The following is a 17,480-nucleotide window of genomic DNA, read 5'->3' as shown; positions in this document are numbered from 1 at the left end:
AGGGCGGATGTAAAAAATTACATCCGCGCCTACTACCGCACGCTACAGCTCCAGGATATGAGGCAGCGGTACTACCGCTCACCAGGAGCGATACTACCGCGTAAGGCGCGGAAGTAATTTACTTCCGCGCCTACTTCCGTGTGCGCCAGCATTTTGGGCCAGAGGCAGCGGTACTACCGCTCACCGGGTGCGGTACTACCGCTGGCCCCTGTGGTACTACCGCTCCCTTGAGCAGTACTACCACACGCCACAGAGGCTTTAGCAATTGGATGCCTTCAAAACGCAGCTACAGACAACAGGCGGATCCAATAAAACCAGAACTGCCATAACTTCTGCAAATGAGCTCCGAATTGAGCAAACTCAAACTTGTTGGATACAAGACAACGAGTAGCATCAAAACATCGACTCGCCATACAAAGGTCTGATTTGCCAGTTGCAATTGAATCTGACTCAAGTACGCCAGTATCTTTGATATCTTCTGGTGAAGTTGACCGGTCAGTTTATGCCTCCTTGGTGAATGAAATGAAATAAGATTGTTATTTCGTCTTAGACAAACTTGTATTACTCATGTCTCGCGTGCTGATAGTTTAGCTAGTTTTGCTCGAGTGAAGGGGCGGACTATGACTTGGCTAGGATCTGAGCCAGATGAAATCTTAGGTATTTCCCTTATTGAGTAATACATTACAAGTGTTTCTGCAAAAAAAAGAGCGTGCATATGTGTTCATAGAGGTGAGTGTATGCGCATATGAGCGCGTGCGTCTAGAAAAATCTACTTCCCCTCTCCCCCCTCGTAAACCCTATAGGCCTCCTTTGGTTTGGAGGAATTTTGTAGGAATTTTATAAGGTAGGATTTTTATAAGAAAAATTCCTATAGAGCTCTTTGGTTTGTAGGAATGGAATCCTATTCCTATGGAGGAAATCTTCCCATCCTTCACATTTCATAGGAAAATAAACATTAGCCTAACTCAATGGAAAAAATTCTATGATATGAAACAAAGAACATATCTTTTTCTATTCCTATTCATAGGATTTGAGATGCATGTCATCTCATTTCCTATGACTTTTCTATTCCTATAATTTTCCTGCCCTATATTTCGAAAGGCACCTATAAGCAAATCCCTCAAGCCTCATCGCGAAGGGGTCAGCGGCAAAACCACGCTAAAACCTAGCAATCCGCCCCAAATCGGCGGCCGCACGCACGCACGCCGTCGCAGCCATGGCGACCTCCTTCGCGTTCGGCAATTCCGGCGGGGCGGGATCCACCTCGTCCTCCCCCTTCTCCTTCTCCACCGCCCCATCCGCCTTCTCCTCCTCCCCCGCCCCCGCGTTCGGCTCCTCCCCCGCCCCCGCATTCGGTTCGTCCCCCTTCTCCGCGACCGCCGCTTCCTCTGCTCCGGCTTTTGGTTCATCCCTCTTCGGATCCACCCCCGCCTCCGCGTCCGCTCCGGCCACCGCCACCGCCACCGCTTCCTCCCCGTCCGCTTTCGGCTTCGGGGCCACCGGTTTCGGGTTCTCTCAGCCCGCGGCCGCCTCGTCCGCCTCACCCCTCTTCGGCGCACCCGCCACCTCCGCCGCGGCGACCACGCCTAGCATATTCGGGGCCGGCACGACCACCCCCAGCCCCTTCGGCGCACCGGCCACCTCGTCTGCGGCCACCACCCCGGGCCTCTTCGGCGCCGTCTCCTCCCCCGCGGCCACACCAGGTCTCTTCGGTGCGACCACCGCCGCCGCCAGCACCCCCAGCATATTCGGCGCCGCCGTTTCCGCTTCGTCCACGCCTGGCCTTTTCTCTGGCGCCGCCACGGGATTCGGCTTTGGCTCATCGGCATCAGGCTCCGCCGCCGCCTCGACGCCATCATTCGGCTTCGGCGCGCCCGCCGCATCTAGCACCGCCACTACCTCGGCTTCGGCACCGGCTCTGTTTGGGGCCGCCACTGGTGGCTCGTCCTTGTTTGGATCCACCTCCACCGCGCCGTTGTTCGGCACCGCGGCCTCGTCTCCTGCAACCACTGCCACGACCGCGCCATCCCTTGGCTTTTCATTAGCGCCAGCAACTACTGCCTCTGCTCCGTCGTTTGGTTTCACGCCGGCATCAGGAAGCACGACGACGGCCAGCACCACACCTTCCTTGTTCTCGAGCGCTCCCTCAGCCTCTGCCTTCTCGTTCTCCAACAGTGCATCCGCTGCTCCCACCACGCCTGCCTCTGCGCCCGCCAGTGGTTTCTCCTTGGCCACTTCGCAGCCTGCCTCTGCGCCCGCCAGTGGTTTCTCCTTGGCCACTTCGCAGGCTGCATCTGCTCCGTCATTGTTCTCTAATACTGGTGCAGCTGCAAGCTCGTCGCCGTTCGGTGCATCTTTTGCTACTCCCACGCCAACATTTGCTTCTGCTTCCGCACCTAGTGCATCCGCTGCGCCATCAGCTACGACTGCCCCTGCAACCTCGGGGTCATCATTGTTCTCCGCTAGCGGTTTCAGCTTTACAGTCCCGACGGCGTCATCAGCTGCAGCAGTTACAACCACTGCCACCACTATCACTACTTCTGCAGCCACGACTCCTTCTACCACAACAACTGCATTTCCTAGTTTTAGCTTGCCAGTTCCTGCCTCAACTTCGGCAACTCAGTCAACACTGCTTGGTGAGATACATTTCTTCATGCTCAGTACCTTTTGCATTCCGGTGTCTTGTTTTTAGATTAGCTCAGGCATACTATACACCATACCGAACAATTGGTCTCAATAACGCATAGTATACATATCCTGAACTACTTATTGGATTCAGTACCCATTTAGTTCTTGTTCCACTATGTCTGTTTACTAATTTCCTAAGTGACAACTTTGGCAATCTTGAGCGTATTAAGTGTGTGTATTCCACAGGCGGTTCTACTACAGCTGCAAGCACACTAGCCACCATCGCCACCACAAGTCAGGCGACTTCCTCAGCTATTCAAGCTAGCAGCACTGGGTTGTACATCCCCCCTCAGTTTATTTCTACCATGACTTGTTACTGCACTTGCATGGCAAGGTATTAACATTTTCTACAATGTTCCTCTTGTATTCTTTCTGCAGAGCTAGTACGAGTGCCATCACTCCAGCAGCACCTCAAGCAGCTAAGCTTCCATCAGAAATTGTTGGTAAATGTGTCGAGGAGGTATTGCACTTATCTTTTTCGAGTACTGTCGTTTCTTCCAGGCTGGATTGATCTTCTACTGTGCTTTCTGAACATCTTCACCTTAGATGCGCAGTAAGCTAGTGGTGTTTTGGTATTGAAGTCTCATGGAATTACCTATTATAGATTATTAGGGACTGGAACAATGGTCTTCAAGACCGCACTGCAAAGTTCCGGAAGCATGCAACTGCCATATCTGAATGGGACAGGAGAATTCTGCAAAACAGGAATGTTCTTATAAGGCTTGAGGTATGCCTTTTAGCCAATTTTTTCTGTAATTAACTTCCATTAATGTTATGTGTGGGAGTGCCAGCTCTCTTACTGAATTATAATATGAACTGAGAACAGAGAGTATGTCCCATTACAGTTCTGTTTTCTAGTTCAGTTCATGCAAGCTTTTGCTTTTAGGTCTACCTGAAGCTCTTTAAAGTATATAGATATACTTGCTGATTTTGTAGTTTTTTTCAACTAGTGCATCTGTTGAAGATAGTGGTTAACAGAAATGTTACACATTCCATTGTTTTATATATGTTAAAAGCACCGCATTGAGGATGGCTAAAACGACCTACATTGAGGATGTGGGGAGTATCATGTAGTGCAATTTAGGCTTATCCAGGTTTCTAGCCAGATGTTATGACTTATGAGGGAATCTTAAATTATGTTAACATATATCGTAGGTACTATAGGATGAGCTGATTGTTCCTATGTCAATGCTACCTCCGGTTCAACTTATTTGTTGTTTCAGCTCCTTGGACTTGTTTCAATACTTGTCAGTATGCACCTTTTAGGTAAAATTTCAAATTATTGACAGCCATACGCGTTGTCTCCAACCATTTGTCTTATTCCAATTGGACCAATGCCAAGCAGTGATGGTTTTATCATTAACCAGGGTAAACATGGCATGGTGCTACATTCTTAGTATCAATTTCACAAGTTTGTGTTCCGTTACTTAACATAACAAGTATTTTGGACCTACAGGTGGCGCCTTAATAAGTCAATTAGTTCCATCATCAAAATAAGCAATCTAAAATATTTGTAGTTGATTTGAAACGAAAATAAATAGAAACCAGTACTTAATCAACTCTAATTGTTCATCTAGAGTCCATTTGATGTGTTTCAGATCAGTACATAGCAGATTCTCTCTTGAATCATGATGTTCACAGTAAATTTTCATCGTTATGTTTCATCTTGAATGCTTACCTGTTGCAGGCTGATGTGGCCAAAGTTGTTGAAACACAAACAAGCTTGGAGAGGCAACTTGAGTTGATAGAAACTCATCAGAAAGAGGTGGGTGGGGGTGTGAACTTTTTCTTGTTTGCTCATATATTAGCTACAAGTTAGTTTTCTTTGTGTTTGTTTTGCGTCTCATTCTACTTAATCTCTAAACACAAACATTCTACTTGTCTGCTTTCCTTTATATATGATATACTACCTCCATTCCATAATGTAGCGCGTATAGATTTTTTGAAAAGTCAAACTTTGCAAACTTTAGAGGGAGCTATTTATAAGCTGCCCTGGGGGAGATCATTCCTTCATTTTAGTCCATCATGTACTTACATTGTTGGATAAAATTGGTTTGAGATATATGCCGACCAGAGATATTTTTATGCCTGATAGCCTGAGATCTCCTTCTTATCTTGTGTGTTTAAATATCTCATAGATTGTATCTAAGGTTTGTGGTTTATAACTATAATAAAGACGATACAGAATTGCCTGATTGAGGTTTTATCTTTACAAGAATTTTGTGCATTTTTCTAATAAATTTCTGATGTTTAAAGTCATGTCGATGGTTTTTAAGTGATGTCACCAACAAAGCCACCTTGTTGAGGGTTAGATGCACATTTTTTGTGATTTTTAGCACAGCTCCCATCAGACGATTTAATTGCATAATCAAGTAGGCCCTCTGTTGAATGTGTTATTTACTTAGTATGTTAGTTAGCCATCACATAGTCATTTAATTGATTGTCCATTTGTGTCTGTCAATTTACCAATTGGAAGTTCAGTTGAGTGAGGATTGTCATGCTTGTTCAGAATTTGCATTGCAGATATTTGCTTAACACGTTGAACTGACTTACAGCTAGGTTGTCTATCAAATTATTTAATACACACTGCTCAAGAAGTAAACGTTTCTTATACATACAATAATAATGTTGGGCTGTCACATGGTTTTGGAGGGAAACAGGTTACTCCGTAGGCGCAATATTGATAATCTGATAGAATTGATGTGAGTGCATATGTGCTGGAATTTTCTGGTCACCGTGACTACCAGACTTCGAGATTAGTCTTAGCGATTTATCCATATAGGGTGAGCCTGCAGAGATTAATTATTCAGCTTTGTACTTACAACCTACATGCTTTATAATTGCAGGTGGACAAGGCTCTGCAGAGCATGGAGGAGGAAGCCGAGCGTATATTCCAGGATGAACGGGTCTTACTTCGTGAAGATGAGGCTGCCTCAGCAAGGGATATAATGTTAGTTCAATGTATTTTGGCTGTTTTAGCTTCTTATTTTAGTCTTGGGTTTAGTTTGACTTTTTTAATCTCCAGTAAACAAACAATACAACTTATTTCAGAAACAAAATCTCTAACCAAATTATTTGGCAATGCAAAGGTACGAGCAAGGTGAAGTTGTGGAGAATGAGTTGCAGCATATGACAGAACAAGTTAAATCTATCATTCAGACCATGAATTCTACTCAGGTAAATATTCAGATTGTAACATTTGTCTTGTGATGAGCATTGGTTGAGTCTCCTTTTCCAATGCAGGGTGGTGAGCTTGAGGCTACGGATACCATGGCACCATTTGATGTTGCTGTCCGAATACTGGATAATCAACTGCGCTCTCTAATGTGGATTGACGAGAAGGTCAGGGTTTCCTTTTTGTGACTGTTTGTTCATTAATATTTGGGAAAAGCTCAGATTACTCACTGAACTTTGATGATTGGCCTACATAACTTCTTAAACTATGATATGAGATACCCAACCTCCTGAACGTACAAAACTGATAGTTTAACCTCTCGAGGCGGTTTTGGGTGGTTGTTTATTGAAAAAAAGAGTTTAGGAAGTCTAAACTGCGGTGCAAAACCATCTCAGGGGCCTGAACTTTCATTATCTCGTTGGGAAAGTTCAGGGGGTTATCTTTAAAATGTTTTAGACTAGTTCACTGTTCTGTTCACTCTGCTTGCAAATGCTAGTTACATGTGGGGGTAACAAAAAAAAATTGTGCCACGTTTCCTGTTTCTGTTCAATAATTTCTGACGTGTTCTGAAGGTGTTAGCTTGCATTGTGCTTGGCTAATATTTGATTCGTCTATTTCTCCAATATATACCTTCTGCATCCCTACAGTCCTACATTTTGACAATATAGGTGCTACCAATAATGCTGATATGACACAGAATAATTTTTTCCAGTATTTTGTGCTATGATATACTGTGTTGACACACTGTTTGATAGAATGTTGCCTCTGAGCAAATCCTGGAAGTTTATCCCTGTATCTTCATGTACTGTTCTGCGGAATCCTGCCTTTTCCTCAATACCATCCTTTCATGGTTTTGGTGAAATCTTTTCTTTGAATGGAATAAGAGAAACTTGGTCCCAATTTTTTGTTCTTCACTTATTGTTAGGTTTGGTGTTGCGTGCATATGTTCTTTTAACAGTGCTTATTTGGTGGGATTAGTTAGTCGGATGGGCTGATGCAAAATCATTATTGATTCTCCTTTTCCTCAAATTGTTCACAGGCAAACGAGTTCTCAAACAGAATACAGAGACTGCCCAACAATAGTACTGCGGCTGAGCGCGACTCAGGAATCCCAAGGTTTTGGTTAAGCTGATTCAATCCTGGTTGGACATTTGATGGTCTGCTCATGGGTATTAAAACGTGCTATATATGTTGTTAGTTCCGCTGTTTCAAAGTGGAAGTTTCACTGCTTTCCCCTTCATTGAAGTACTTCTGTGACATGTGACTCTTAACATGATTTCCGTGTTGATGCTGTTTATTCAAATTCAAACTGCTTGTTAGATGAACTGCCCTGCTTCATTATAACAGATTTTAAAAAATGGTCTGTCGTTAACAATTGTGTGGTTGTGCCCCCTCTCTAAATGTTTGTGGACGATTGGTTCCAAGTGTGTTTAGATCAGCTGAGTCGAAATATAGCTTTTCTACGATGAGTCATGTGTCCTCAGTATCTTCAGTATTTGACATCCAAAAAAGGAAGTATCTGCAGTATTGACCATTGGGCTGTGCACTGGCGTATGTAGCCAACTATAGGCCCATCAGATATCTTCAGAGCTTTCTCTGGCGATCTGCTATGATACTTTCGTTCGTTGTTCAAAAGCATACGAGCTTTTGGAAAGATGCATTGTTGCTATCTTAGGACACCTTTCCCTGTGCTGTGAGCAAAAGATGTGGATGTGTTTTAGCTGGTTCTCCTCCCTGACATGATTATTTGCTTCGGTAATGGATGTTATGTTTGCCTTGGTGTTTTCCGTCTGTGCTTTGGAATCTAGATTGCACCTAAAAAGAAAGCTATCGCCTACCTTTACCCGAAACGAAAGGTTTGGCAAAAAATAGTCAGACAGCACAAGCGATCGCAAAATCAGGCGCGTCAGCCACACTACGCTGGTTTATGGGCGTATGTTAGCATCGCCTACAGCTTGGCCGCAAATAGCAGTCCGCACTAAGCACAGTCCCGTAGACAGCCACAGTTGCTACGAGTATTCTTCTCTCGCCTGGGATTCCATTCAACGGATAGTGGCAGGTATCACTACCGCGAAGCAAGTATTAATTGCAGCACGCCATATGATTATCAAGAGGAGCCCTGGGCAACTTGGCGTTAGATTAAGACATCCGCGCTGTGAGCTACTCATAGAAAGCACATGCCGAACCCCCGGTCTCAAGGACGGTCGGAAGATACCACTGGCAAAAGGGGAGGCAATCTGGAGCGGGGTACCAGTCAAGACGGCACATGCCACCGCCAGGCATGTGATGTGAAGGAGGCCTGATGCCCGAGGCGATTAGGGAATCCGTCCCCCCATTTGCAGCTCCCACATGGCCCAGTTAAAGCGCAATCTTCCTTCTCTCCTCTGCAATCAAAGCCCCTCCTCCCTCTTGATGCACAGGCCAATAACAATTATCTTGCGTGTTGTACGTACATAGTTCGTACCACAATAGGGGTCGGTAGTGGAGTGGAGTCCAATCCTCGAAAGCGAGCCTCACCCACCGGCGTGGTACGACGAGGGTGTGGTGTGATAAGACGGGCCGCTAATCAGTATCGCCGTCGTCGTCGTCGTCGTCGTTGTCACGATCACAATGCAAAGCCAGCAGTGGTGAGTACCATCTTTAGAACTCCCGGGCAGCCTCACGAGCAAGTATGTTTGGTCTCGGTTGTGCGCGCCATCATGCCCCGCGCCGACCCACGCCGCGCTCCACCACCACCGTATCTTGGCGTCCCTTTCAGAATTTTCGCCGGGAAGATTTGATCTTGATGATCGCTGGCTGGGCCGGCCGGGGCCGAAGGCAGCGACGCAGCACGGGCCAAAAGGCGAGCCGCCAACAGCGAGGAGCCGCCACATTTACACCGATGAGCACCCCATAAACAATGGCCTCCGTGTTTTGCCTTTAGCCAGCAAGAGGAATCAACACCGATCGATCGTCTCCATTACAGTTCACAATCACTCGCTCGCTTGCGCTTACAATACACTTCGATCCAGCGGGGGAGAGAGTAAAAAAAAAAAAAAAGAAACAGATCCTACAGGATGTAAGTATGTTAATACCATCATCAATTCAATTCATCATCATATGAAATGTCCCATGAGCTGCATGCAAATCTTATAAGCCATGAAGACCATCACATATATATTGGTGGGGCAAGCCAAACACAAACACACGGACACGTACGTACGTACTACCAACGGGTCTGGCAGGGGGAAGCAACGGACGTGGTCTTAGGGACCCGGTCACCCTGCTGTTCTACTACGGTGCGGTGTGACACTGACGGACGCCCTAGGAGAGGCGAGGCTTGTATATTACAAGGCGACCAAAACCTAGCAAGCAACAGTAATGGATCCGCCGTGCCGGCCGCCGGGAGCGGGAGGGGAAGCTTCTCGAGCTCCTTGCTTGCTTCCCACCGGCCAGTGGCATGGCAGTGTCACGGTCCCGGGCGACGGCGAGGGAGCTAGTGGTGCAAGGAGGAGGGGCCAGGAGCGACGATGGCGGCGCCGGGCTTGGGGCACTGGTAGCACTTGGCGAAGAGGCCGAAGGTGTTGATCTGGCGGATGAAGTTGACCATGCTGGCCCAGCCGCCGAGGCCGAAGCCGACCACGAACACCCACACCACGATGAAGGCGTTGAGCACGAACATCCCCGTCCAGCTCGGCAGGAAGAAGGGCGGCTTCTCCGCCGCGTTCTGTTCAATCGTTGCAAAACCACAAGGAGACTCGTCAGAAAAAAAACAGAGTATGATGTGGACAGCAAGATGGACGATGGATGCAATGCATGGAATGACATGGAGCAAAATAAATGTTTTTGAAACGGAGCCCAAAAAAATGTTATGCGTGTTCGTTTGGAAAGGAAGGAATCGAGGGCGGGAAAGAAAGGGACCCTGCAACCCACGCCGCGATATCCCCATCGGTCGACGTCCGTCTCCAGCGGCGCCGCATGCTATCCATCTATCACCCGTGCGAAAAGCCAGTGAGAGTCCAGACGCGCCGGGCCAACGCCGCGACGGCGACCGGCGCCCCCGTCGCTCGGCTAGCTTCCGGGGACTCATGACAGTACTATGGGCAACGCCCAAAGTAACAGGAGATCGGATCCCGCCATGTCAACGGTCGCCATCCATCCCGGCCGGCGGCGAGCCCACGACCGGCCCCGTCGCTCGCGCAAAAGTCTCTGCCAGGGAGGGACGGACGGTTTGGATGCTTCCCCTCTGCTCCTGTGCGGCCGGGGAGGGACCAGCCATAGCTATTAGCTGCAATTCGGGGCAGGCTCACCTACGGGATGGACCATATGTAGGATGGTACTAAGCCTGGGAGAAACCTCCTAATTCGCCATGCCATTTGCCATAGCAGCCACATCCATAGCAGCGACGGCCGAACCAACGGACGGACGTTCGTTGCAGACGGAGGAGAGGGATCGAGGATCCAAATCCTTGTCGGGGCGGATTAATGTGGCCGTTGGCCGGACTCAATGATTGGGGATTCGTGGTAGCAGCAGTGCCGCTCCTCAGCAGGAGGCGGCGGGGCCACCTGGGGCTGTGCAGTCAACAGTGCATGTGGTACGTGCACGGATCGACCTCCACTGTCTATTCCATTGCACGTCCCTCTGCCTCCGATGCGCGTTGCGTTGCAATCGGGCCGCTGTTCATGCGCGCGCCATGCATGGACCATGGATGAATCGGGCGGGCCACTGTTGATGCGTGATGGACCAGACCATGGATGTGGTGGTACTGGACTGGTGGTGCTACGCTGCTACCAAGAGCAGCGAACCGGGCCATGCAATGCATGCATGCATGCAGCTGGAGCCGGCAATGCACGGCCTCACTCATCCCATCCTTAATCATCGATGGACGATCCTATTGGCAATGATTGGCTAAGCTGGTCGGATCTCTAATCTAATCTAATAAAGAAAGAAAAAGCAGTGGTACCAGTACTCTTCCTACAGTGATGAGAAAGAAATTAGGCGCACGGCAGCATCACACATTTACTAGCAAGAACATGCTAATTAGTAAGCTTCTTCTCAAAGCCAGCACAGTATGGTCCTCCTAGATGCAAAAGAAATGCAATGCATGAAGAGAAGAGTAGAGGAGGCTCACGGCGCGTGCGGATGCGGATCGGTAGGTGAGCATGTGGGCGAGGGCGGGGATGATGTAGACGGTGAAGCTGACGAGGAGGGCGCCGACGGCGGAGTTGATGGGGCCGAAGAAGGGGAAGATGATGGCGAGGAACCAGATGGGGACGACGATGGGGAGCCTGGCGAGGGCGCGGAGGCAGACGCTCTTGGTGTCGTGCATGCCGATCACCTTCTCCCACACGAAGTAGAGCGGCGTGCAGGCGAAGCCGAAGGTGATGAACTGGTGGATGAGCATGAGGATGACGGCCGCGTCCCGCCACGCCGTCTTGGGCAGCAGCGAGAAGGCGTTGGCGTGCGCCAGCAGCTCGTCCCCGTACGCCCAGTACATGGCCGACGCCGACGGCAGCGTCAGCGTGAACACGTACAGCGTCGCCAGCAGGTAGATGTACTTGAACTTGGCCGGCTTCCACATCGCGTGCATGATCTCCCTGCACATCCAACATGCAATCAACATTAGCATCACCACCATTATTGACAAACAACTGTTTATATAAACGAAATGGCAGAGCATCATTCAATAATCATCATGGAAGAAGAAGTAGGAAATTAACGGACAAAACGGCCTCTGCACATGCATTTGGGTCAATGATGGACGCAGAGACTTCAGTTGGCACAAATGCTACGGAAGAAAGGCTTCTTCCTAATCACGCAGATGCAGTTGGGTTGCAAAGAAGATCGATCGTGGCGGCAGGGGGAATCTTGCTGACGAGCTTTCACTCACTCAACCACACATGCGTGCACGACTTAGCTCAATCCTCCGGTCAAATAATAGAGGATCCCGGCAAATACGGCCAAATAAGTCCGTTGCAGATTATATATACAGTACTAATGGCCACTCCACCACGAGCTGCTAGTTGCAGTAACCACCTAACTGGACTTCGAACTTGTCGGAGATCAGAAAACGGTGAGTGGAAATGCCATCCAAGGTGAACAAGGACACCACGAGATGTTCCTCTTTAGATGCAACTTCTTAAAGTAACAGTAGTAGGTCAGCGTGCCCCTCACTCCACTAGGCTAAAACATCAAGACGATGGCAAGATGAGCGGAACGGAATCATCACCAGCAGATGACGATATGTCACAACATTCACGCACGTCCCGGTCCGGCCAGGACGGAATTGCATTTCTTGATGTGAACTCCGCACTAGCTGAATTCAATTCAATGAAACCAGCCATGGCCAGTCCTTTTCTTTCACTCCCATCAATACCAAAGCATTTTCGTTTTTACGCCACCACTAGCTGCATAAGCAACTACTGTACTTACTTAATAGTAGTGCCCTGGTCGCCGAGGCTACGAGATATAGACGAGATCACTATAAAAATGGCTCAAATCTCCGGCCCATCGGCGGCCACTAGCGAGCAGCGACCGGGGTGTTTGAACACCGCACTCAGACACTCAGTGATGAAGAAGAAGCTAATTATTCCTCCCCCGCATGGCCTCAAATCATGGCCAAGCTAGCTACCAGGAAACACCAATGATCCAATCAACTTGATTAATACTAATTAATTAATCGCAGCGGCAGAGGAGCAATGGGAATAAAGGGCTCTAGTCTAATGCATGGTGGCCGGAGATCTGAAATATACCGCGCCCCAATTCTTTTCCCCTCCTCTAGATTAGACTAGACTGTATCATGTGTGTGTGGGTGCTGGTACTGGCAGGGAGGACCTTTTGGGTGCATCACCGCACATGAGCGCACCGAGCTCGATCGGACTGGACTGGACTCACTGATGGCCGCAAGCTAGCTAAGCTAAGCTAAGCTAAGCTTTTTTTTCGAAACGGATGCTAAGCTAAGCTAAGCTAAACCAAAGGAGGCTAGTTCCCACCACCATGGCCTATATGGAAGTTTTTAAGTGCCCCTGGCTGTGCATTTGGGATCTGTGCCGCCCCGTGGGGTGGATGGATGGGGCTAGCTAGATGCAAAGCTACAATCTTGTTTAGTAAGTTAATCAAGATTAACTCAGTACAGCAGTGTACTGTCATGCTAGTGTGGTACTGCTGCAAGTACCATGGACCGGAATGGGGTGAGGGCCGGGGGACCATTGGAATGGAAGATAGAAGTGGGTTTCCAATCCAGTGCGGACATGTCCTCCCGATCCACAGGCAAAAGCTGCTGCAGCCCGGCGGAAAGCTCACCGCCCTTCTTCTTCTTCTTCGTCAGACAGAGTACCACTAGCAGTAATTTACTTACTTACCGAGCAAACAAATAAATCAATAAATAAGCTGTGAAAAAGGAGAGAAGGGTTGAGGGTGCTTACACGGTGACGGCGTGTCCGCCGAAGGTGTAGAGGATGTTGGTGGCGCCGGTGAAGTAGAGGACGAGCTTGTTGGGGCCGGTGTGGGTGACGCCCTCCACCTGCCCGTTGATGAGCGCGGCGATGGCCAGGTACCAGGCCGTGTAGGTGGTCATGCCCAGGCCCAGGAAGGACCAGATCCGGTAGTTGTGGAAGGACGGGATGAAGACGGTGGTGGCGCAGCAGGCGCCGAAGATGTACGTCCACGTCCGCTTGTCCAGCCGGTCGTTGATGTAGTAGATGTTACTGTAAGCAAGTAAATAAAATTTTATTTATTTACTACTAGCTCATCTCAGCAACTGAACTGGACACACAGTGGTAGGAGTAGGATGATGAGAGCGATGGATGTGTGTGTGGGGCGGCTGAGGACTGACTGACCTGGCGCAGGCGATGAGCTGGATGACGGTGCCGAAGAGCAGGAAGGTGCAGTTGAAGGCCAGCCCGGCCGCCTTCCAGTACGGGCCCAGCAGCCCGTCCAGCACCTCGAACCACTGGTCAACATCAAAACTTGGTTAGTAGTAATTCTTGCTTCATTCCTTCGCCATTAATCAACCACAGTTACTACTACTCACTAGTACCACATCATGTATCCAGTACATGCGTACCGCCTTGCTTCAATCATTAAGCATGGTGATTATTACTTGGGAGCAAATGTGGTTTTGGTTTTGGGACTAAAAGGGAAGGATTAAGGAAGGAGCAGCCCACTGCATTTGCAGCTCTCAGCTCTCACTTTCCGTTCGGCAAGCAACTTGAAGAGACTGCATATCTAACGCGTGAAGCAGGGCCGTTTTTAATTATTATTTTGGCTGAAAAAAGGAGAGCATTTTCGTATTTTTGCAGCCAGGGCCGGATCGGCAGCGGCCGACAGAAAGGCGTGTCCGTTTGGCGAAGCCGGCCGGGAACTGCAATCCGTTAGCGAAGAAGAGGGAGGGGAGCACGCCATGGATTGCAGGAAGGGGCAGGGGAGAAGGGGTGGGTACCTGGATGACGTGGTTCTTGAAGCTGACGCCCTCCTTCTCCTTGCGGGAGCGGTACTCGACGTAGAGGACGCTGATGAGGTAGGCGGTCCAGCTGCCGAGGAAGCCGTAGAAGAGCTGCAGCAGGATGCCCGAGAGCATCCCCAGCTGCGAGAAGGAGTAGGGCAGCGTCAGCAGCACCTGCGCCACCTGCAATCAAGCAACAAGAACCCATCCCGTTCATCATCAGTCAATCATCATCGTCTTCTTCTTCAACATCATGGCGATCGATGCTCAGAAAGACAGACATGGTACCTGGTTGGAGGCGCAGCTGAACCAGGCGTCCCACACGGAGCCGCCGTGCCAGAGGAAGCTGGTCACGCTGAACTTGCCGCCGCCGCCGCCGTGCTGCTCCTCGTCGCCGTCCGCGCCGCCGCTGCTCACGCCCATCACCCCGACCTCCTCCTCCTTGCCGTGCCCGTCCGCCACGATGGCCTCGTCCCCATGCTCGCGCGGCACCATCCTCGCCTCTCCCCCGTTCTCTCACCACGCGGCTGCGCTGTGCTTTGCTGTGTACGGACGGAGCAGAGCAGAGGGATCAAGATCCAGGAGGACAGCACAGGCAGACTCTCCGCCCAATACGAGCGCGAGAGGCCAATATAAAAACGAAACGGGAACGGCAGCCTCTGAAACACCGGCACGGAGAGAAGAGAGGAGAGACGAACCTTTTCTCGCGATGAGGAGGAGGATCAGAAAAGATTTGGCCGGCCGGACGGACGGGGCAGTGAATGCAGGGTGCGCCGGAATTTACTGTGCGATTGATGCAGGAGTGGGCTCTCTGCTGGCTCGCTCGTAGCTACGGTAGCTAGCTAGCTAGGAGCCTAGGAGCGTGGTGGTGGTGGCCGCCGCGCCGCCCGGGTGAAGGTACGGCCGCAGAGCGGAAGGATTACTCTCTGCCTGCCGGCGTGCTCTTTCCCGGCTCTTCTCCGCCTCCTCTGCTCCCTGCTTCCTCTGTTATGAGGGTGGAGTAATGGCGGGACAGAGTTGCGGGCTATCACTCACTCGTAGGTCGTAGCCCACTACTCCTAGCTCGTAGGCGATGGTGGAGAGAGAGAGAGAGCGGAGGCCGGCGGGTGATCCGGCGGGCGCGGAGGGGGGAGAGTGATGAGGGAGCGGAGCGCAGGCAGATTGGGAGGGAGGGGGAAGGGAACAAGTTGCGGCTTTATAACAACAACGAACAGCTCTGCTCGGCTGGCCTGGCCTTCGTTTCCAACACCCCACTTTTCCCCCTGATTTTCTCGCCCCCTTTTGCATTTTGCCCTTCTCTTCCATTCTGTCTATTCTTTTTTAATAATCTTTCTTCTCTCCCTCTCTCCCCTCTGTGTGTCTCTGTCCACACTTCGTGGGTGCAGTAGAAAGAAAGAACAGTGGGTGGGAGTGGTAAATCTTGCCCGACGTGGGCCTTCTTTATGGCGGTGACTTGATCGGACTAAAAAATTCACCTCACCGGTCACCACACCACAGCCCACAGGGAAGGAGGAAGAAGGAGGCGTTCGAAGCAACGGCATGAAGTGAGAGCAGAGGCCGGCCGTATTAACTGCCGGCATGTCAAAAGTCTTCGCTCCATGCCTGCTGCTGCTGGATCCCCTTTCTTTTATTTCCTTCAGAGATTGAGGGTGCGAAGGAGGAAGAACGCCTGTGTGTGTGTACTGAAACTACTCATGGCTGACTGACGCCGGATTGAATATTGCCATCTCCGGGTGGGTGGGTGAGTCCGGGGCCCGGCCGCCGGTAGAGGAGGGGATCATCTGCTGCTGTACGAGCCTTGCTAGCTAGTACTAGCTTGGCCGCCACAGGCCGTACGTCCCACTGGAAAGACGGTTCTTGTGGGTACTAATACGGGGTATGAGTGTTCGATTTGGTCCATCAAATGAACATTGAATTCTGCAAAAAACAATCATTAAGTATACTATTCATTCATCGCAAAAAAGAGTATACTATTCATCATACTCTATTTTCTTTGAGGGTATACTGTTCATCATCTAATGGTACTTGCATACCCTTGGCACAGTCCATCGGGATAGGAGTCTCTAAAATCTACTCCCTCCGTAACCTATTTTTTTTTTTACAAGGAGGCTGTCGCCCGGTTTTAAATTATGAAATCCTTACAACCAACAGAACAACACAACACAAAAACCAAATAAAAGAAAAGGACTGACAAGATACAAAGGTGTTGGGCCCAATAGCAAGAAAGCACCATAGACAACACGCAACATCGAGTGAAAACTTGAAGCGCTGCCTAGAGTCAGAGGAACCCTTTGTCGGAATCGAGCAGCCGGAGCAAGGAACAAAGCCAACTCGAGAAGGAGACTAGCCGCCGAAGGAGGTCATGCCAACGCCATCACGTGACCACCGACGGAAACAACGACATTGTGTTCATCGCCGAGAGGAGCCCTCTGCCCCCTCGCCCTGGCTCGAAGGGCACCGCACCGTCGGACGATGAAGCTGCTCACCCCAGAGCTCAAATGAAAACTGACGCCAGGACAGGGAGGCCTCCGAACTAGCACACCTAAAGAGCACCACCTTTGAGGTTTGAGTACCGTCAACACGAAGAGAAGGAGCTGCCATCCACTGACGCCATCAACCACCAGTAGATAGGCCCTCGAGCCTCCAAGAAGATGATGATGCCACCGTGTCGCCGCCGCCCAGTCCATCATGTCGAGGATTTTCACCCCGGGCACAAGGTAGGTAAGGACAACCTACGATGACGCCTCCAAGGAGGAAAACGACGCTCAGGAGCATCGCTGACACCGGCACCGATAGTGTCGGTTTCACCCAAAAAAATGACCCTCCACCACAAAAATCCACTATCCAAACACCACACGCATAGCCACCAATTGACAAGTAGAGGTAGCTCAATATGAAGTAGACGACGCCCATAATTGTGGCTTGGTCGCAAGCCGAAGCCCCGACGTCCACACCTGCACCATGGACGCCTCCGCGTGAGCCGCCTCGCCACCATCACGGTCAAGACGACCCACCAGCACCCAGATGACGGCCCTATCAGAAGGGACCCACCATGTCCACCACCCGAAGTCACCGCTCAGGGGCCGAAAAGGCCAAACCTTGCCCGCCTCTCACCAAGAGACGGGCCGATGATGCGCAGCCAGCCAGCTCCGCTGCCGCCCGGCGCATCACCACACCTGCACACCGTCCTCCCGC

The 17,480-nt window shown here is 50.2% G+C and overlaps 2 protein-coding genes across 2 annotated transcripts; one reads left to right on the top strand and one right to left on the bottom strand.

The window, feature by feature from the left end:
- The first annotated feature begins 1,128 nt into the window (after positions 1–1,128).
- Positions 1,129–7,235, top strand: LOC123079801 (nuclear pore complex protein NUP62). The gene is made up of 9 exons (XM_044502608.1): positions 1,129–2,636; positions 2,875–2,962; positions 3,067–3,148; positions 3,293–3,415; positions 4,376–4,453; positions 5,535–5,638; positions 5,778–5,865; positions 5,932–6,030; positions 6,903–7,235. The coding sequence occupies exons 1-9, from the start codon at positions 1,217–1,219 to the stop codon at positions 6,993–6,995; spliced, it is 2,175 nt and encodes a 724-aa protein (XP_044358543.1). The 5' UTR covers positions 1,129–1,216; the 3' UTR covers positions 6,996–7,235.
- A 1,728-nt stretch (positions 7,236–8,963) lies between these two features.
- LOC123079800 (auxin transporter-like protein 1) lies at positions 8,964–15,458 on the bottom strand. The gene is made up of 7 exons (XM_044502607.1): positions 14,984–15,458; positions 14,574–14,827; positions 14,283–14,468; positions 13,681–13,793; positions 13,267–13,548; positions 10,974–11,439; positions 8,964–9,569 (listed from the first exon to the last, which is right to left on the bottom strand). The coding sequence occupies exons 2-7, from the start codon at positions 14,778–14,780 to the stop codon at positions 9,339–9,341; spliced, it is 1,485 nt and encodes a 494-aa protein (XP_044358542.1). The 5' UTR covers positions 14,781–14,827; positions 14,984–15,458; the 3' UTR covers positions 8,964–9,338.
- Positions 15,459–17,480: the final 2,022 nt, after the last annotated feature.

The sequence above is a fragment of the Triticum aestivum genome, chromosome 3D, assembly GCF_018294505.1.
Source record: "Triticum aestivum cultivar Chinese Spring chromosome 3D, IWGSC CS RefSeq v2.1, whole genome shotgun sequence".
Taxonomy (NCBI): domain Eukaryota; kingdom Viridiplantae; phylum Streptophyta; class Magnoliopsida; order Poales; family Poaceae; genus Triticum; species Triticum aestivum.
The sequence above is the reverse complement of the archived record's forward strand: the minus strand, read 5'-3'. Positions and strand labels throughout refer to the sequence as shown.

What these genes read in the sequence shown, in the direction of transcription:
- LOC123079801 (XM_044502608.1), top strand. Translation starts at nt 1,217, where the DNA reads ATGGCGACCTCCTTCGCGTTCGGCAATTCCGGCGGGGCGGGATCCACC. An exon ending in ATTCAAGCTAGCAGCACTGG is followed by an intron (nt 2,963 to 3,066) that starts GTTGTACATCCC and finishes TTCTTTCTGCAG; the next exon opens with AGCTAGTACGAGTGCCATCA. An exon ending in TAGAAACTCATCAGAAAGAG is followed by an intron (nt 4,454 to 5,534) that starts GTGGGTGGGGGT and finishes TTATAATTGCAG; the next exon opens with GTGGACAAGGCTCTGCAGAG.
- LOC123079800 (XM_044502607.1), bottom strand. Translation starts at nt 14,780, where the DNA reads ATGGTGCCGCGCGAGCATGGGGACGAGGCCATCGTGGCGGACGGGCAC. An exon ending in TCAAGAACCACGTCATCCAG is followed by an intron (nt 13,794 to 14,282) that starts GTACCCACCCCT and finishes GATGTTGACCAG; the next exon opens with TGGTTCGAGGTGCTGGACGG. An exon ending in CAGCTCATCGCCTGCGCCAG is followed by an intron (nt 13,549 to 13,680) that starts GTCAGTCAGTCC and finishes ACTTGCTTACAG; the next exon opens with TAACATCTACTACATCAACG.